The following is a 20,935-nucleotide window of genomic DNA, read 5'->3' as shown; positions in this document are numbered from 1 at the left end:
CTGGGCAAAAGTGGTAAATTATTCACTCACTTACTCTCTCTCTCTCTCCATTTAACACTTTGGTAGAAAACTCCCTTAAGATAATCCAACAACCTCCTCCGTACTCCCTCCACATACACTAAACTGATCTCTTATCTGTACATTGGTTCCTTATTATTTGGCCCACCAGGAAAAGCCTGCACTCCTAAGAGATTCTGTTGTGTTATTTCTATGATTCCAAATCACTATAAGGGGGGAAAAACTTCACAAAACCCATTCACCAAAAAGTAGGACCTTACAGAAAATCTTAGCATTTCCCTTTTAAAATTTTTTTTTTCTTTTTGGTTTGGGTGATAGGAAGCTCAGAGTGGAACCTGATCTGAATGTAGAGGCCATGCTGACTGTTAGTATATGTTCCTCCGACACCTCATCACCTAAACTTCCAACTTGCACTTTATTCACCTTACTTTAGATGTGTCCTTTAATTTGGGGGGTTGTTTGACTTTAAAAAAGTCTGAGAGTAAGTTTAAAAAGAAACTTTCTGAACCCCCCACTGAGGTCAAAGTGCTAGCGTGGAGGCAGAAGACCAGTAGCCAAGCAGCCTGAGGAGAGGGGCGCCTCCTGAGCCAGAACCAGGCAGCCGGTGGTGGGTTGGGGGCGGGGGGACACACACACGAACGGTTCTATGTCAGCTCCACGGTCAAGAGCCTTGGAAAGCAGTGTGTTTTAGCCAAAGAAGCAGAGGTCAAGAGAGGCAATGACACACAACAGGCTTCTTTCTCCCAGGCCTGTGGGACTGTTTATGTGGCCCATGGGTTCGTGGGATTAAGCTGGAATTCATCAGAATCTCTTCATGGGAAAATTCAGACTCAGTACCCACAGAGCCAACCTGTCTCCCCATGTCTGAGAGGACTGTAGCCATTAAAGTTTTTGATGACATTGAATATTGCCATTTAACTGAATCTTTGATAATTCCTATAGCTAGATGAATTATCTTTATGTTTCTGATGACCAATTACATAGTTCCCAGAATAATTTAGCTTCCTTGCTAATAGTAATACTGCTTTGGCTTATAACATGCCCTCTTGCAGGGTCTGAGCTCAAGTATTTTTAATATCAGATATAAGACTAGAAGGTGGAAGCAGAATAAACAAGTAAGAAGTTATTGCTGTATCATCATCACAGAGTAAAGACAGTGGGGATCACAGCACTGAGACCCAAGAAAGCGGGAGATATTGTGAGAGATATCCTACTAAAGTAGTGGCCAGAGCTTCCATTTTTGACCAGAAGAGCTGGGTTCAAACTCAGGTCTTGGCCTCAAAATCCTGGGTTCTTGCCCTTACCCATCAGACACACCATTAATGGGGAAGGGGTTGTTAACAAAAGAAGATTTCATTTGTTACTATTGACAGTTTGCTAAACCAAAAATAAACAAAAACTGCTGTGCATGGAGAAGAAAGGAAAAGCAAGTGGGCGTCCACAGTATTGACAGAGAATACGTGTGAGGACCTGGGTGCTGACCGTCAGGTGCTGGTGCCTGCTGTCCTGCTCCTGCTCACTGTGCAGGAGGCATGGGTTGAAGGCAGCATTCCTGGTCTAGCAAATGGTTTCATTTATTCTTGGACTTTCCAAACTCTGGGGGAGAAGGAGAGGGAAGAGGAGACAGAAAAAGGGAGATGGAAATGTAGCTGGGCTTGCAGATTAGCTGAAAGCTAGCTCCTGCTCAGAACCTTGGGAAAATGCCAAGATGAGAGGCAAGTGTAAGCCTGCAGCTGATGAAGGACTAACGTCCTCTGTCCAGCAGCCCTCAGAGGATGAATCCTACCACAGCACCACCGCACTGTGCTCAGATCTTCCCTTCCTGTGGTGAGTTTCAGACCAGGACCCATACCTGTGAAACCTTGAGGAGAGGGTCCAGTGAAGCACACCTGAACTCTGACCCTTGGAATAATTGTTCCTGTGATACGTGTGGGTTGGCAAAGGCCACAAAAGTTTGGAGGAATTTGTAAGGCAGAAACAGAGAATAAAGCATATATGCCCTGCTGGAGGGGAGCTGTACAGTCAATAGGACATGCAATTCTGCCCTTGGGTATCAGAGAGCTCTCTTCTAAGGCCCAAGGTAAAGCATAATACTTCCAGTTGAACCATTAAAATACATGTATTGCAAAAGAAAAAGGGAGAAGAGATGGCCCTGTCTTTCCAGGTTAGCTGAGATCTATATATTATTCTCTGAGAAACTGAGCCATGGATCAGAGCTCATGAGCTTAGCCGGGGCAGAATGACACATTTCCTGTCACTCTGTGTAATTAGCTTTGTTTTTAGCCTTTGCAAAAACAGTCATAATCTTAGCCGACAACTCTAAACTTTATTATTTTTATCTAACTGTACTATTTTTATTCCATAAACAATACTAGTTCATTGGAGGAAAAAACAATACTCACAATATGCAAAAGAAATAAAAACATCTAGATTTATTTACTCATCCTCACACACATGCACACACAGGCCTCCATTATTTTTCACTCTGCCTCTTATTAGTATTTCCTGAACGTATTTACAGGACAATAGATATTTCCCTTCATAACTGAAACAGCACTTGAAAATTGTGTGTATATTTTTATCATAATTCACATAATCCACTGTTGTGTTTGAACTCTTAGCTTGTATCTATCATTTTCTATATTACAAACAATTGGATGACAAATGACCAGCCCTCTAAATTATTAAAAACATCAATTTTTAAGAAGATTAAAATCAGTGTGCATCAACTTTTCCAAGTGTAGGATGCTCTAGAAAGGGATGGGTGATTCCAGAGCACAAATCCTAGGCTAGGGGCACTGACGACCTCTGAGTGGAGGTGCTTAGAACCTGGCTCTCCTCCTGTCCTTGGAGAGTGAAGGTCACTTGCATGCCACCATCAAAACACCCAGTGTCGTTTTCAGCATCGCTGGCTCTGCTGGGCTCAATCCATCAGTCACTTGCTCTCAGACTCTGGAATCACCAGAACAGCTGGGAGCTTGTTAAAAATACATACTTCCTGGCATTATTCCAGGAAACTGGACTTCAGTGGTTCCAGTGGAACCAGAAAAAATTGGCCAGGTGATTCTCATAATCATGGAGGTTCAGGAATTTCTTCATTAATCCTAGCTGAGGGCAGAGATCAGACCTCCAGATTTGTCCACAGCAGTCATTTCCCCCTGTCTTTTACAATAAAATTTTGATTCTCAGAGAGATGAGAGGAGAGATGAGGAGAGTGTTTACTGCAAGCACCCAACCTAAGTCTGTTTTGTTTATCCTGCCACCCTTCTGTCTGGGCTGGCCCTATAGCAAATACCTGGATTGTGTTGCTCTCACCAGCTTCTTTGGGTGAACAGAAGGAGCCTTTCTTAGACTCCTTCCCCTCTTGTAACCACTTGACAAACATTTACTGTGCATCTAGCAGTCTTAGGCACTGTGCCATCCCCACCATGAACATGGGATGGATGGTGCCCTGTATGAAACTCTTGAGGTCACTGCACCCCAGTACAGTGCCTCCTGAGACAACACCCTGGAGGGGTCCGTCTGGGTGTCTGTGGCAGGGGACTGGCAAGTGTTAAGCTCCACAGTCACCTTGTTCACTAATCCCCCCTCCCCCTTGCGAGTGACACCCCCTTTAGACCAGGGGTGTCAAACTCATTTTCACGGGGGGGGGGGGGGGGGGGGCGGACATCAGCCAGCCTGGCTGTTGCCTTCAAAGGGCAGAGTGTAATTTAAGCCTGTATAAATGTAACTACTCCTTAACTAGGGACAAGGAGCTAGGCGCTGCTGCTGGGTAGAAAGGAGGTGCCAGACGGATAAAACCAGGTGGAGGGCCGGATTGGGCCCATAGGCCTTGGGTTTGCCACCTGTTGTTTGGAGCTCCCAGCAGGGCTGAGAGCACCTGACTCACAGCGCAGGAACTTTGTTTCCTTAAGTAGGAACTTAGGTCTTATCTCCACCGCCAGCCTTTCCTGCTCTCCTCCCGCCCCATCCCACGCTAAACTCCCCGGCTGGGCGCTAGGGTGTCCCTAAGGTCCCCTCTACAGTCACGTTACTTCTCACCCCAACCCAGTAAGCAAGGTCGTGGGGGGAGGGGCCCCCGTGAAGACAGAGGTCAGGGCTTCATCACTACCGACAGCGTTGCCGAGTTGGCCCATCAACTTGAACATCATCCTCTCTGAGTCCACCCTCCCGACTTGAGGCCAGAGGGGAAACCTGGGGCAGCCGGGGTAACTGCTGGGGTTCCCGTAGCACTGAGCGCCGCATGGGGAGGAATCCTGCGGGAAACAGGGCGCATACCTCGGCTGAGGTTCTGTTTCCCAACTGCGGCGGCCGGACTCCCCAACTTGTGGCGGCGCCCTCCATCCAATGCTCTCACCCACCAGCGGGTAGCGCCTCAAATTTGATGGTCCGTCCAGCCCACCTGCAGTGGCCCACTGCCCCTCTCCCCACGGTGCTCTCTCCCACCTACATTGCTCTGCCTATGGTGTTACCTCGCAACCCACCGTGCTGCCCCCTCCTGACACTCCGCGTACTTGCCGCGCTCCCGCAACGTGAAGCTGCTATGCACCAGGAGGCTCCCACAATTGCGATCATCCCGCCCACTTACGCTTCTCTGGTCCCCCCGCGATCTCCTCTCCTCATAAAGCAACGACCTCCCACTTAGTTCCCTTCCCCGGAGCTTTGTTTCCGCACCTGAGAAGCCCTCGCACCAGCTGGGCGCTCTGCCCCGCCCCCACCTGAGAAGCGCAGTGCTGCGCTATTCGCCCCGCCCGCGGCGTCTCTTTCGCCGCGCCCCGCCCGCAGGCCCCGCCCCGCGTGCCCGCCCCCGGCTTCCGATTGGCGCGCGCCAAGAGGGCGGAGCTAGCAGTTCCAAGCGTTGGCTCCGGCGGCTAGCGAACACAGACTAACACCCGGCCCACGGTCTCGGGTCTCGGGTCTCGGATCTCGGATCTCGGATCTCTTCGACCAGCTCGCCATGGACCACGACGAGGTTCCTTCGACGCCCAGGGCCAGCTTCCGCAAGTTCCCGGGGCAACTCTCCGGGGTTGGCAAAGCCATCGGCGTACTGACCAGCGGCGGGGATGCCCAAGGTGCGCGACCGCCTTCCCCAGCCGAGGCGGAGGGGGCCACCGGGAAGAAGGGATGGAGGAACCAGTGGGAAAATGTGGGGACCCAGGACAAGCGATGAGGGTTCGGGGAGAAGCTAGGCGTGGGAGAGCAGCCCGGTGCCGGGGAACCCGGGTGGTACCTTCCGGGTACCGAGCGGCCGTGCAACCTCCAGAGCCACTTCGGGGACGCGGAAGGGAGGGGTCTAGTGGCAGAATCCTTCATCAGGAAGATCAATTAATTTCCTACCTTCACGTTTATTTTTTAAATTGAGACTAGGGACACGTCGTCTGCACCGCCTTCGTAGGTCATCTGTCACCTGAGTCGTAAGATGGGAAGGGAGGCCCCCATCGCGGCCACCTCTGATGCCAGGACTCCCGCCCCGTGCTGTGGAGAAACCACCGATCCCCTCTGCGCGTCCTGAGGACCCTGGCCCGGAGCGCAGCGCGGGCGGGGTTCCCGGCTGCTGTTTGCGGGACGTGACGTGGGGCGCATGGCTACCCGACAGGGGTTGCCAGACGTCTGGCACACTTTACATTTCCGCTGGGAGATTTTAAAAAAGGTTTTCCGCCACTCTGATCTCCTGTCCGTTCCGGCTCGTTACCAAACCGAAAACTAAAATGGGTTACTAGGCCTTCCCGCCAGCCTCCCTGGAAGGGAGGGATCAGGAAGCGGGGACTCCGGGAAGTCACCGCACCGGGCGCAGGCTCCAGGCTCCCCACACCCAACGTGGAGGCAGATTTTGGGGAGACAGGGACTCGAGACCGGGTCCCGTGGACCCATCAAGAAAATATTTCAATTTAATGAGGGAACAGAGTGACACAGCCACGCCCAGGACGTCGCGCTGGGTGCACGTGAGGGCGCAGGGATTCCCAAAGGGTGGGTTTTCCCGATTCAGGCAAATCCCTGGGTAGTGCAAGCCAACCGCTAGAAAGTGGATTGGTGTTTTCCAGGCGGATGCGTCCTCGGATTCTTAAGAACCGCGTAGGCTCCAGACGCATCCCGGAGCTGGCATTTGGCTTTTCTTTCCTCCCCATCCCCCACTACCCCCCCCCCCCCAATTAATTCAAAGGCCCAGAGGCTCCACTTTCACCTGTTTCGGGGCCTCCCACGGTAGAGGGATGCTTGCCTGCTGAGTCTGGCGACCTCATCTGTGCCTACCCTTCCACGACCTTCCCTTTGCCCTTGAGCGAGGCGGGGCGGGCGCGGGTGCGGCAGGTTGGCGCCCGCGGCGCGTGCCTACGTGATGCCCGGCCTGTCGCTGTCCCCGTGCACATGGCCCTAGGTACTTGGTCCCCTGAGCGTGGGTCCCCAGCAAGACCCTCCCGGCCCACTTGAAGGTGCCTATCGCAGCGTCAATCACCGCCCCCCTCCTCACAGGCCCGTACCTCTGCATCACAGGGAAGCAAGACTGTGTGATTTGGTATTGTAGTAACGGCAGAGCCCGGGATTGGGGAAATGACAGAGTGAAATAGATGGCATTACCTACATCACTTAAATAAACACCAGAAGGTGAGCCAAGTGTGGTCATTGTGGGGCTGAGAGCGGCTTCTCTGTCAAAGCCTTCAAAAGCACATGTGTCTGGAGATGCTAGCACAAATGAGGAAGTATCTTAAATGAATGACATTCTGACCCTTGAAAGATAGTAAAGCGTTAGCACAGGAAGGGGAACTGGTCTTAAGCCTCCAGGCTTCAAGTTCAGTGTATCAAGGTTATTTTACAATTAAGGTGCTATGTCTGTTGAAAAAACATATGGGTCATTCTTTTGAATCCTTGTTCAAAATTTTGCTCAACTACCTGGTAGTTGGCATTCAAGTACTCTGGATAATGGTGTAATAGAACCAGCATTTTCTCTGTTACTTTTCATGGCTCTGAACGTGTGAGCAATTATAAAGAGTTCATTCAGTAAGTCCACACCTCTTCTCAGTGGAAAGGATACCTTGAGAACAAAAATACTAGGAGGAGATTGCTTGGTTGGTGTCATGTCAGGTGGCTAACATCACATTTGATGGCCCGATGCTCTCAACTGGCACATCTGGGCTGTCCTACGTCCCTGAGAACTCACCATGGCCAGGTTGTCTGGGGCTCCCAGGCAACAGGCCAACAGAGCTGAGCCTGTTGACCGTTTTTTCTTGGACTTAATGCAAAATGTCAGATCTCCTGTTTTGATTCCATGTTGCATTTGAGCATTTGGATGCATTTCTTTCCCTCACCCTGAGACATGCTCATAGGGGCTGGTCTTGGCAGCAGCATATTTACAGACCCTAAGAGTAAATTATTCCTAGAATGTTTTCTATTGCCTACCACTCTTTCACCATTTTACCTTCATTCTAAATTAGATCAATGTTGGTTTTCCTCTGAGACAGAAGAATTTGCTCATAGCTATAGATGAAAAAGTATACTCACACATACATACCCACAAAAAGAAACTTACTCGTGTTCATTTCCTGGTAATTTCTAATCACATGTGAAATTATGGTAAAATTTCATTTTGAGGTGACTACAGCTGCTGTGTATTGGTACATTTTATGTACTAGGAGTTTTATAGGTCTTGTCTCCAGGCCTGATTACTATACATGGCTCCAAGATGTGTGTGTCTTTGTTTTGGAGGTGGGGACAAAGATCCACAGTGAGATAAGTGACTTAGCTAAGGTGCAGCTCGTAAGTGGCAGTGGCAAGATTTAAACTAAGTTTTATGACATCTCAATGTAGTTGCCAGTCAGCCGTGCTCTTAAGGGACCTTTCTCAGGCAAGGTTGTAAAGTCTAGTTAATGCTCCAAAGTGAGCAAAACCCAGCTTGCTCAAAATTATACAGATGGTTTTTAAGCAGCCTGTTAGTGGAACAGTAAGTGCCTTTTCACAGTGATGGCAATCACCTAAAATACAGTAAGCATGGCTAAAGTGGTGTAACACTTATTTCCAAAGTGATGAAATTCTTTTTTCCCTCCAATGGAATTTATATTATATATTTATTTTTTTTAAAAAATCATAAATTCCCCATCCATATTTCTGACCTCTTAGCCCCGCCAATTAGGGAACAGTATTTTAAGGCTAATTATTTTTCCTCATTTTTTTGCATTTCTTCTTTTTGTCACAGACAATCTGCAAATTTAAACTGGCTTTCATTTTTAACCCAAATGGACAGGCTTAATCATGACTAGGTGCCCATCCTCAGGCAGGACTGTGTCACACACCAAAAATGACTCATCATCTTAGTCACCACTGTGGGCTTCTGGAGAACCTAGTGGGGCTGAGAGTTCTCAGCAATGGAGTGGACCCTAAAAGCAGAGTGAATGTGAAAGCTGAGTCCTTTTTTGCCCTTTTTTTTTTGTTTGCAGCAAAGTAAACAGAGTTTACACAAATTGAGTTTGTATGTCTTGTCAATAATAGCGAGAATAATTAACATTTAATGACCATTGCTATGTGGCAGGCGCTAATGCTGCATGCATTAACTCATCCTCATTTGACAAGTGAGCAAGGGAGCTCTGAGATGAAACAAATGTCTTTGTATCTCTCAGAACTTTGAGACGTCATCTGCTAAGAGTTAGGGTAGCAGTGGAAATGAGGGACCAGGGCACAGGTGCCATTTCCCTGTGCATTTCTGGCACCCAGCAGAGGAGTTGGCAACTCACTAAGGAGTGTGGGCCAATTCATTCCTCCAGGCATTCTAGTTGTTTTCTTTCCTCATGAAGTCATGTCATTGAATTAAATCTCTTCTTGTCCGAAGCACTCTCATCTCCTGAGTAATGTCTGGAGATGATGAGAGCGTGGAGATTAGTAGTCAGGAGTGTGAGGTACTGTGGACAGGGCTCAGGTACCTGGTTGGTCCTTCACTGAATGAGTGTTTCTTGAATATTGCTTTAGGGCCCTGTTTGGGTGGGCTCCTTATGCTCTGCTGGCATAAGGTGCAATTGGCAACTGAGAACAGTGGGCATCTTGCCTCACAGTGCCAGCCCCATATGGTCCTGGAACTCCATACCTACACATTCTGTTATGGGATCTTTTCTGTTTAAAGTGTATAATTTAGCAAAAGTGATTAGGTCTAGGAGGCAGTGTATTAAAATGATAGTGTTAACCTCATGTATACTGTGGGAAGCCTGTGCAATTGCATCACTGTTTACACATGCAAACACTGTTGTGTGACATTTTGTCATATTTCAAAAAAGCTTGTTTTCCCCCTTGGTTACAGAAAACTAAAAGCTTTGCTATAGAACTCAAACCTTTTATCAGGGAGAATTGGGGCCATTTGAATATGCTGTATGATCCTGTAGGCTGTCAGGGGTAATTATAATTAGAAACATGAAGATAGAGCAGTGCCATTCTAAAGGCAGACATCAGAACACAAAACTGTCCATCCACTGTGATTGTGATTGGCTGAAAAGGTGTCTCTGGATAAAGAACAGACAGCCATATGTTAAGAAAGTAGTTGAGTCACTTTTCCAGTTACTTTTTCCAGCCAGCTTCCTTGAGTGCTGTGATTTTATCTGTTGCAGTGTCTGCCAGCAAGCCCCTTTGTCCCATGTGTCTTCCCACCTCACACTTAGCGCGGGTGTTGGGGATTGCAGCCCTTGTGCTTGAAGGAACAGGCATCTAAGCCTCAGACTCCAATACGAAGGACCCGTATCTTGACCCTGGTCTTGTATGAAAGAGGCCATGGGTGAAAATTGGCTTTTCCTCTGTTCTTTAGTGTCTGGGTTCCTTTTCCTCAGAAGGCAGCCACTTGCAGGGCCCAGCCACTGCAGCAGTTTGGGTCCTAGCTGTGTACAAGTTGAAAAGGAGAGCTGGTAATGGAATAGGTCCCCCCCCCCCAAATAACAAGGAATGGGGACCTGCAGGCCTTTTTTTCTTAAAATCGCCCTTAGGTGATTCTAGTGCACAACCATTGACCTAGAGGGAATTAGGACATCTTTTAAAATAAAATAAAACAAAACAAGACAAAATAAAATAAAATAAAAATTAAAATGAAGACCAAGGTTTATACACCAACATTGCCATTTATTAATTTTGCTTTTGATTTTCAATTTATCTGCTTAGAGCCCAACTTCCCAATCTCCTTGGGAGCACCCAGGACCCTGTGGGTTGCCTTGTGCATCAGCCTAGGTGCTGGGTCACTAACTAACCTCAGTTATTCTGTGCTATGTGCCGAGGTCGCCCCTCAGGCCCAGTTAGGAGGCTGCTGGCTCCCAGCTGGGGAAAGACCAGCTGGTTTTAGTAAATCACAGGGATTGGCAAGTGAAAAAAGCCTGTGAGGCTGGGGCCTGGTTCTCAGACTGTGGTTTACCCTAGGAACTTGGTGAGGAGGCAGTGTTCAGGGTCCTCCCCTGCCTGGGAAACCCCAGGGGTTGGGGGACCTTGGTCCCCCCCAACCTGGGGCCTGCTGCAGGCCAGGGGTGACAGGCCATTTTCTCAGTGAGTACAGGCTCACCCCAGGAGGCAGGGTGAGACTGAGGCCAAGGGGTGGGTGTGAAGGGAGTTCAGACTTCCTGGGACAGAGGTCAGAGCTGGGGCAGGCTTTTGCTGCACAGGGGCCTCCTGGGCACACCTCTGGATCATGTGCCCCTTGTCACAGTTTTACTCCTGCCATTTCTTATCCACTTCTTTTTTATTGTTGCGCAAGTACAGTTGTCTCCACTTCCCCCTACCCATCCCTGCCTCCCACCCTCAGTACTACTCCTCTTTGCCTTTGCCCATGTGTCCTTTTTACATGTTCCTTGACGGCCCTTCCCCTATGTTCCCCATTATCCCTCCCACCCCCACCTCTGGTTACTGTCAGTTTGTTCTTTATTTCAGTGTCTCTGGTTATATTTTGCTTGCTTGTTTGTTTTGTTGATTTGGTTCCACTTATAGGTGAGATCATATGGTATTTTTCTTTCACTGCCTGGCTTATTTCACTTAGCATAATGCTCCCCAGTTCCCTCCATGCTGTTACAAAGAGTAGGAATTTCTTCTTTCTTTCTGCTGAGTAGATTTCCATTGTGTAAATGTACCACAGTTTTTGATCCACTCATTTACTGATGGGCAGGCACTTAGGTTGCTTCCAGTACTTGGCTATTGTAAATTGTGCTGTTATGAACTTTGGGGTGCATAGGTTCTTTTGAATGGGTGTTTCAGAATTCTTAGAGTATAATCCCAGCAGTAGAATTGCCGGGTCAAAAGGCAGTTACACTTTTAGTTTTCTAAGGAAATTCCATCCTGTTTTCCATAGTGGCTGTACCAGTCTGCATTCCCACCAACAGTGCACTAGGGTGCCTGTTCTCCACCTCATCGGCACTCGTTTTTGTTGATTTGGTTATGATGGCCATTCTGACTGGTGTGTCTTATCCACCTCTAAAATCCCCTATTTGTCTTCTTTTACCCTGCCTGCCTTTATGAAGACCCCCTCCCTCACTTCCCCCAGGAACAGGGGCTTCAGGAAGTGGAGTTTTAGCCTTTCGAATTTCCTGGTGACAAAGCTTTGGTGTGGTTCAGCATTTGATGATTAATTTACCAGTTACAGTGGCCATAGAATAGAGGCCTAGACTCATGGAGTCTGTCAGAAGGGACTGTGAAGAGCTCGTTTATCAGTTAAAGTCTGAGGGTGCAGGAGGCTCTATGCACCCCTGACCCTGTGAGCTGGGTCAGATGCCATCAACCGCCACAGGTGTGAGCCTGGGGCAGAGCACCTCTTCCCATCCTGGAACAAGAGGAGTCAGGTGGGGAAGTGCCAGGAGCCCTCCCTGTGGATGCAGGGGCCCAGTCCTGGAGTTTCAAAGAGGGCACTGGGTGGCCCTGGGGCTGGGACACGGGGAAGCCCTGGGGCACTGTGGGCTGTGCAGTGTTGATAAAGCATGAAGTTCAAGGAGTAGTATCCCCGTGGGCTGAGCAGGTAGGAATAGTTCTCGTGGTAGGAGCTCCCTCCCTGAGGAATCTGGTTTTCTGCATCCAGACCTTGGGGGAGGAGCATGGGCACATTCATGTTTTAGAGACAGAACATCAAAGCTGACGCAGAAAACATCTCAAAAAAAGTGGGGGCGGGTGGAGTACAGATGGCTTAGGGACAACACAACTCTTACGGAGTTTTTTGTAGGGCTCGTGAGCTGTCTCTCAAGGGGCAGGTGGGCAAGTGGGGGAGAAGGACATCTTCTACCTGAGCTGTAATAGTTGTTTTAAGACCTTGTTTTTTAGAGCAGTGTTATTTTATTTTATTTTTAAAAGATTTTATTTATTCATTTTAGACAGATGGGGAGGGAGGGAGAGAGGGAAACATCAATGTGTGCCCCCTACTGGAGACCTGACCTGGCCAGCAACCCAGGCATGTGTCCTGACTGAGAATTGAACCAGTGACCATTTGGTTCGCAGGCTGGCGCTCAATCCACTGAGCCACACCAGCCAGGTCTAGAGCAGTTTTAAGTTCATGGAAAAGCTGAAGGGAAGATTCAGAGAGTTTCCATGTCCCTCTTGTCCTTCCACACACACAGCCTCCCCATAACACTAGATGGAACATTTGCTACAGCTGATGAGCCTCCATTGTCATGTTGTCGTCACCCAGAGTCCATAGTTGACATTAGGGTCAGTCTTCTACATTCTGTGGTTTTGGACAAATGTCTAATGAGGTATACCCACCATTATAGTGTCACACAGAGCAGCTTTACTGCCTAAAAACCCCATATTCTGCCTGTTTATCCCTCCCACCCCCCAACCCCTGGAAACCATGGGTCTTTTACCTTTTCCAGAACCTGTAAATTTTTCTAACAAAAGAATGTGGTGCTTATAAATTACTTGTATAGTAATAAATGAGAGAAAAGGCTGTTTTAATCATTCTGACTATAGTGAGGATAATGATAGAGAAAGGCGGCAAGATTCGGGGGGAAATGTTGAGAGAAAATGTCTGTTTTATGGGCATGAGTTATCTAGGGCATTAGTAATATTCAGCTTGAGCAACAGGGGAGAAACTCTTCAGCAAGAGAGAGAGAATAAAGGAGAAGGAGAAAATAATGGTAAAATAACTTACTGCATCTTAAAATGCTGAACTTGAGGTTCTAGAGAGATGGCCACCAATTAATAGGCAAATTATTAAAATTCTTTGTGTGATGAACTAGGTTTGAACATGAAGGAATGAGCCTACCAAATATAACTATGTCCACATGTACATGGGTATTAGATAGATATTAAACATGGATGTATTTCTAAGATATGTACCCCACCACACTTTATCAGCTACATGAATATTGTAGCCTTTCAAAATTGTCACCTTTCAGAGGCAACAGTCTTACTACAGCATTTTCAGAACTGACTCAACATACATCTGTAATTTGGAAATTTTTAACTGTCTTCTGAGCAGGTTTGCCATTCAACTGTGATGTACAAATTCAGTCTCCGTGTTTGTTGAGTGGATTCCTGGAGCCACAGTGCCTTGCTTTTGTTTTCTTTCTTCACCAAAAGTGTCACTCACTTGACGGTCCATGTTCTCCAACAGCCTTCATCCTGACTTCTGTTTCCAAAATTTAAATTTATGAAGGCAGCAGATTGGAATTGTTGGGTGTCCAGGAACCACTTGGTTGAAATAAGCTTTGCTTCTCCTTCTGAGGCACCGGACTGTGTCATCTCTGAAAGAAATGGCCCTCATCCCTTGTCACTTCTTTCTGCCTGGCCTTAACTCATCAGCTGAGGTGATGGTACAGGATCCACTCAGGTATCCACTGAGCTCTAGATAGCAGTTCCGTGAGGGAAGCAGGAGGGAGTGAGCAGACTCGGGCATCACACAGAGTTGCTTTTAATTTCTTCGAAGTCCTCTGAGAAAATGCGGGGAATGTCCTAGGTTTAGCTTGATCAGGTATTACTCATAGTATATTGGTTTAGTTTTTCTTTTTATAAAATTGTGTGACTTGCTTTATATTTAAGGCCATTGGTAACTGATGATTATCTATTCTTCACCTCCTCAAATCACAGACCGATGGGCCTTTTCAGCATTATTTTCTTTGAATTTGGCTAACGATAAATAAACAACTGTCCTTTGGGTTGTTTTGTCACTGGAGGAGTTGCCTGAAAATGTATAAGGAATCAAGGCAGTTTGAGCCCCGAGCCTGTGAGCAAAGCCATTCTAAGTTAAACGTGCGCCAGGCCCGCCTCCGAGGATGTTCATCTGCGGATGAGCCCACAAATGCTGGGCCCTCAGCTTTGCGGTTTCCCTCAATCCTGATGCTACTCCTGGGCACCTGCGTCCCGCCACCTTTCACCTGAGTCGCCCTCGGAGAGGTCACTGTTTCCCTGTGGTCACGGCCAGTTGAGTGCCTGGTCTCTTCTATAACTTCTGCCCTGTCTTTTCCAGGTATGAATGCCGCCGTCCGTGCAGTCGTGCGCATGGGGATCTATGCGGGGGCCAAGGTGTACTTCATCTATGAGGTCAGTGTCGTTCTTTCCCTGATCCTCTGGTGTCCCTGCCTGGCACTGGCCCGGAGCTCTCATGCCTGCCAGGGTCGAGCCCTGCTGAGAGCAACCCAGGGTCAACGTTGGTAGCATGCTCAGGGGGCCAGCAGGGGAGCCCAGGTCCCACCAGAGCTTACCTAGGAGAATGTTGTGGCAGATACCAGCCAGCAATATCCATCGCTGCAGGTGCTCATTGAAACACGAGAAAAACATACACACAGACAACCGAGTCCTGTGGGGAAATAGGGACAGAACAGCCACTCTCTCTAGTGGAGAGCGCCTTGTTCTCCCGCCCAAGCAGGCTTTTATTAAGAATACAGATACAGTTCGTGAATTACAGGCTGACAGGGAAGATAAAACAAGTAGTTAGCTGTCAAAGGGGCTGGCAGATCTCCTGATGGGATTCTGGGCTGAGATTTTGGGGTTTTATCATTTAAAAAGACTATAGGACCTAACACCTTAGTTTCGTTTCCTGCCTGTGCCTTCATATTCTAATTCAAGAGCATCCTCCAGCAAGCAGATCTCACAGGATTTTTCATATTCTATGTCCCAGGCCTGATTACCCTGGGGGTCCGCCGACTCTGGTCTGGACTGCACCACCCCTGTTATTTCTGCAGGCCTGAGTCAGGCAGAGGAGACAAAGGCAGCCAGGAGACTTGGATTTCTCACAGCTAAGAACAAGGACTCAGGCTTTGACAAAGCCAAGGGGGCAGGGGTCAATGTCGATCACCCTTTCATTTCCACAACCCCCACAAGTCCTTCCCTGAGGCCTCCACGTGATCATGCCTGTCTTAGGTGATCCCCCCTGTGGGAAATCTTACCCGTCATTGGCTAACTGATCAAGCACTGGGGGCCAGCACAGATCAGGCAGTGTTCATGCCAGGGAAATAAGTTTTGTCTCCTTAGTGACTCCTGGTTCAGAGGCCTCTTACTCAGCCTTAGCCACAGGTGGTTACAGCTTCCTAAGACCAGGCAGGGCAGACTCCAACAGAATGTGCTCCCTGTCCAGATGTACCTCTGAGATGGGCATTAGGGGTGGAGGGAGTGGAAGGAGATGAGACAGGCACCAAATGCCATTTTGATATCAACTGGTCTTGTAGGATTAGTGACCTCAAACTGGTTGTATTTATTTGCAGTTCTCATTCCTTATAATGTGATTTATTCACTTAAAATGGGGTTGAATTTGAACAAATATTAAGATAAACTGGAAAAATCGGCCACTTTGAGCTTTTTATTATTAATGTAACACCCAGACCACCTCCCTAGTGTCTGTTTATCTGTTTGAATGAGGAGTCTCAGCTCCAGCAGCAGTTGCGGCCCATTGTCTTCTGCGTTTGAGGTCTGGGCGACATGGAAGTGCGTCAGGTTTGGGGGTGGGCACCAATGCAGTTTGGACCACGTGATTTATTTCAAAAACTGCTGGGAAAAAATAATTTATATTTAGATTTTCAATTTGTGAAACATAATAAAGCTTATAAAGAGGAAATAAGAGAATATATTTTTAAGTGACTTAATTCCTTCAAGACCACTGTCAGTGTTTTATGCTGACTCCTCCCAGTATTACATATGTGGAATGTTGGAATACAATATGTACATTTTTAAAATTACAGCAAATGTATTTGATATAGTACGTTTTCTACCAACCATTACATTAGGGTGATTTTCTATATGTTACACACATCCCACAATTGTTGCTTTAAATGTTTATTTAATATTCTATCACACTGATGCCTTAACATTTACCTGACCATTTATTTACTCTGTCATTCCATTGCCACACCACTGGACTATTTAGGTCACTGCCCATTTCTCAACTACCATTAGCACAGCAAGATCCACATTAATATGTGAGGCTCTTTCATGCTTTGTATTATTATTACTGTGATCCCAAGGCATCGACTGGGGTAGAAGACATGGCCCTTGAAATGGGTCTCGATGTGTCTCACCAGTGATTTCTGAGACTTGTCCCAGCCCACCCTGCACCCCCATGCCACACCCAAAAGTGGCGCCAAATCCACCGGTTCTGTGCGCACAGCCCTCACTGACTCACCAGAGCTGGTGCAGGTTACAGGACTGTTAACTAAAGGCATTTTCTCCTTTCGTGATGTGGCTACTCATGGTCTTTGTTCATTGGTCTGAATAACCATTTTTTTTTATTGTTTGCCACAAAGGTGTTTTTTTCTGGTGCTTTGGTTTGCTTTTCAAAATTGTGGTTCTGTGGATTTTGGGTTGTATCCATCTGATTTGGGCAATGTTAAAATAATGGGTCTAATCAAAGCAGTCCTAGACCATTGTCCTGTCATTTTCTATTTGGATGTACTTAGGGTCAAATTGCCCTTGTGGATGTCTGTCCTGGGCCTGACCCTGCAGCCTCTGTCCCCTGTGCACTGATGCTGAATGAACCCATGAGATGCAGGGTCGCGCTCCCTTCTTTCACATCTCTCCTCCTTTCGATGTTTGAGTTTGCACTCAGACGACTGTTCTACTTCTGCTGAGGAGTGTGCATGCATGAGCACAGCTTCCTCTGCCTTTTAATTTTATTTTGGGGAGAAGAGGGGATTGTGTTCTGCCTTTGAACTTGAGAGAAGACACCACACCTGGCCTGATGGCAGTTCCTAACATATGGTTTTCAAAATCTTTCAGGGTTTGGTCCACCCTCAGGTCAGGTTCTGTTATAATTAACAAAATGATTTCAGCTTCTCTGAAGACAAATTTATTTAGACTTGTGGTTTACGGCATGTTCTCTTGGAAACCTTTGATTTCATTGGCTACTGTTTCCGATGGTTTGTGTGACCCTCCTGGTGATGCTGCAGCTGTACTGAGCTGAAGATCTCTCACTACAGAGGTGCACTTTGTCTTCATGTTGACTTTGCGGTGTGTGGGGGGAAGGGAAGGAAGTCATTTCAGTTATTTCGTAGTTAAAGGAACTGACTCGTCCTTGTGGACAGTTCACTTCTCCATGTCACTATTCATCACTAGCAGGGCTAGGAAGAGAGCTAGAATCCCACATCAATCCCCCAAGAATATTCGTTGATATCTGGAGACATTTTGATTGTCCCACTATGGGGAGAGGTGCTGCTGGCATCTGTGGGGTGGAGGCCAGGGGTCCTGCTCAGCATCCCTCAATGCACAGCAGCTCCCAGCAAGGGATTGTCTTGCCTACATGGCAGTAATGCGGAGGTCTGGCAACCTGAATTAACCCAAGGGGACTATGTTCTTCAAGTCCTTTCTGAAGGGAAGTGAGCTCTTCTTCCTGCTCCTTCCAGCAGGTAGGCAGGGAGGCATCCGAGTCTGAGTAGATCCATCTCCGTTAGGGAAAGACAGGAAATTTCTACAGCCATGGGAAGATGCCACAGAGAATCCTTGTATGGAATGGGGTTAGGATGATTCTAATTTTCATAATAACTCTTTTATCGGTAATCGGCACCTCTGATGGAAGGCAACTCAGGGCATGATTTGGCACTAGGAGTGATCAGGCCTTGGCATTCCTGGATATGGAGGGAAAAGGCAATGGCTTGCAGACAGAGGCATTGGAACCAAAACCTCCTGTCTGGAGATGATGCAATGCTTCTCATGACACCCCTTCCCCACCCCCCAAAAGACAGAAATATTGTATCAGTGATTGGAAGGAGGTCTTTCATGTCTGCCCTACCTGGGGTTTGCCCAGTGTCCCCTTAGACACACGAGACTTCGCACTGGTGATCACTTTTATTTCATTGAGTTGAGGTTTGGGGTGTCATCATTTCTCTCTGACTGATGTAATGACCTTGTATCTGCTGTTCTGAAATTCAAAAATGTCTAAAGCCAGTTTCTTCCTAAGTCATTTGGGTAACCCACCTCGGTGACACTGCATGCAATCCTTTCTTGCCCCAGGTGACAGTCCCTCAAAGGGGAGGAGGTGGCTCCTGCTCTTGCCAGTGCCAGCTCACATAGGCTCCCTATGTGTCCATGGTGCTCAGGGCCCCAGCCTTCTCCATTCTGTCCCCTCTCCCACCCCATGGGTTTGGGGAAGTGATTATGTACCTATGTACATAGCCCAGTGACGGGGAATAAATAAATTAACCTTTCTGGCCCTGTTTCCTCATCTGTCCAGTGAAAATCATATCTACCCTTCCTGCAGTTAGAAAGCTTTGAGCATAAACTGGGCAAGGGGCTGTGGGACTGCTGGGTGGGGGTGCAATGATGTGTATGCCTTTGGTGCTGAGAACCAGGCACAGCACTGTGGGGATGGGTGCTCTGAACTGAATTCACTTCTCTAAAGACCGTCTCAGAACTGCAGACACGTCCATGTGTTCTGCTGTGTGGGCCCTGCCCTGATGGACAGGGTTCCCTTCTACACCACATTCCACAGCGCTATTGGTATTTGCAGGGGTTGATGGGAGGGTGTGTGGGGTGTTCTGTGCAGTGCAGGTTGCTTAGAGAGCATCCCTGTGTCTGCCCACCAGAAGCCAGGACCACACCCCTGGCCCACAGCAGCGGCCATCAGGAATGTTTCCAGACACTGGTAGGTGTCCCTGGTGAACCAACTTTTCTTTGATTTGGGCTCAAATTTAGGAGATGTTTAGTTTTGTTTTTTAGAACCTCATTCAGTAACTTATCCAACATGTTTTTCCATTTGCAGTCTAGTTTCTAAGTCTGCCTAGACTTTTCAAGGTGACACACACACCAAAACAGTGAGGATTAATAATTGAAAGAAAAGAGTTTGGGGTTTTTTCCTTGAGCAGAAAATGTGTGGGAAGTGTGTTGGTCAGAAACCGCTGGTGCTTCTGCCGGAGGTCTGGCACCAGGTTTGCTCCGTCTGGCTGGGCGAGCACTGGATCTGGGGCAGCACTACGTGCACTGCCTGCTGAGCCCTTGGGTGCTGTTCAAGGACGGGCAGGGCAGGGCAGGGCAGGGTGTGGTTAACCCCTTCTTTCCACTTACTGCACCAGTTGTTGATTTTTTTCGTTTTTCTTTTAGGCTAGGACTTTTTCCTAGTAAGTGCCTTCAGCTTCTTGGAGATGGTGAGGGCAAGTACATCCCATGTTTTTGTAGCAGACTGCCCAGGGGTGGCCTGCCCTGGGTGCAGGCAGACCAGACAGACGCAGGGTGGGAGAGCCCACATCACAGCTGGTGCTGTCTTGGCTGCATGTACAGTTGGCTGGATGTAATTTAGCATAATATGTGGGTTCAATGTCCTATAACCTAAAGGTTTTTCTGTCGACTTACAAATCATTATTATTACAGCTCTTTAAATATGACTCATGGAAAATCCTTCCCTCTGTGAAATGCCTGCTGACAGTTGGGCGCTGCTCGGGGGCAGCGTTGGTGAGTGTCAGCAGGACTCACCTGCTGTTGTCTTCAGAGCGCTGAAGAAAGGCTAGGGATGATGCCCATCATTTCCAGCAGCTGCTGTTTTTTGGTGTTAAAAATAAGGCATTCTTCATGTCAGAGAGTCAGGGCTTCCTGTTGTTAAAGAGTAAGGGCTTTAGAACAGCCTCAGGAGCTGACAGCCAGGTTTGCACAGGCTGGCTGCTGCAGGAGCCTGACCTCGCTCTCTCTGGAGGTCTAGTGAGCAGCTTTCTCACTATCCATGCCCCACGCCCCCAGCCCCGACTGGTTTTCTTTCTTCCCCTCTCTCTCTGTCTGTCTGTCTGCCTGTCTGTTTCTCTCTCTCTCTCTCTCTCTCCACTGTCCTTGCCTCCTTCCCTCTTTCCTTTCCTTTCTCCCTTCCTTCCGAGTTTGAATGACCACACTTAATCCAAGCTGCACTAGGCTTGTAACCCTGAGCATCATGGCCTACCTAACACACTAATAAATTAGCTCTAATTGTCATTTAATAGCTTGGTGTTGTTTTCCCCTTCCTAACAGAAACCCTCTCTTTACCATGGGGTTCATTATTTTCCTTCTCAGATGTGATGAAACACCTGCTGTCAGTTTTTAAAGTTAGATATGTTGTGTCCAAACAGAAAATGGCCACAAGAAAAACCTCCGCTGTTTCCAAGGAGGGCAGCACCAGGAGACAGACATAGCTCACTTCTCCCCGTGGGTGTTGGAGGTCTGGGTGCCACTTGTGTTTTGGACCATGTGGCCAGATGGATGCTGATGGTCCCTGAAGGGACCAAGAACAGGTTAAAATGTCAGTGTTGACATTTGGGAACTCCTCAGGTTGATCCTTTTCTCGCCCCTCCCATCACTAACTCTACCTCCCCCTACAGTTATTTCCCTGAGGGCCAAGCGGAATCACACTGTCTCCTTTCTTGGAGGTTTTACACATAACTGTTTCTGCATTTTAACTTCCTTAAAGGCAAAGCTACTTAATCACTAAATGTCTGTCTAAAAATGGTCATAGTGATGCTCCAATGTACAGTTCAGTGTCTTTCTCTGCAGCTGGTGGGTAAGTGTTTATGTTAAACTACTGTGCATGAACATTACAAGGGTGGTC

The 20,935-nt window shown here is 47.8% G+C and overlaps 1 protein-coding gene across 1 annotated transcript in view; it reads left to right on the top strand.

Moving 5' to 3' along the window:
* The first annotated feature begins 4,961 nt into the window (after window positions 1–4,961).
* The window catches only part of LOC114492584 (phosphofructokinase, platelet), a 54,053-nt gene continuing 38,079 nt past the window's right edge, over window positions 4,962–20,935 (top strand). Inside the window, exons 1-2 of the mRNA XM_028506959.2 lie at window positions 4,962–5,090; window positions 14,414–14,487. Of these exons, the coding sequence (XP_028362760.1) occupies window positions 4,976–5,090; window positions 14,414–14,487 (189 nt within the window). The 5' untranslated portion in view covers window positions 4,962–4,975. The remainder of the gene's footprint in view (window positions 5,091–14,413; window positions 14,488–20,935) is intronic.

Source organism: Phyllostomus discolor, chromosome 1 (assembly GCF_004126475.2).
Source record: "Phyllostomus discolor isolate MPI-MPIP mPhyDis1 chromosome 1, mPhyDis1.pri.v3, whole genome shotgun sequence".
In the NCBI taxonomy this organism is placed as follows: domain Eukaryota; kingdom Metazoa; phylum Chordata; class Mammalia; order Chiroptera; family Phyllostomidae; genus Phyllostomus; species Phyllostomus discolor.
Note: the sequence above shows the minus strand (reverse complement) of the source record. Positions and strands in the feature narration are given on the sequence as shown.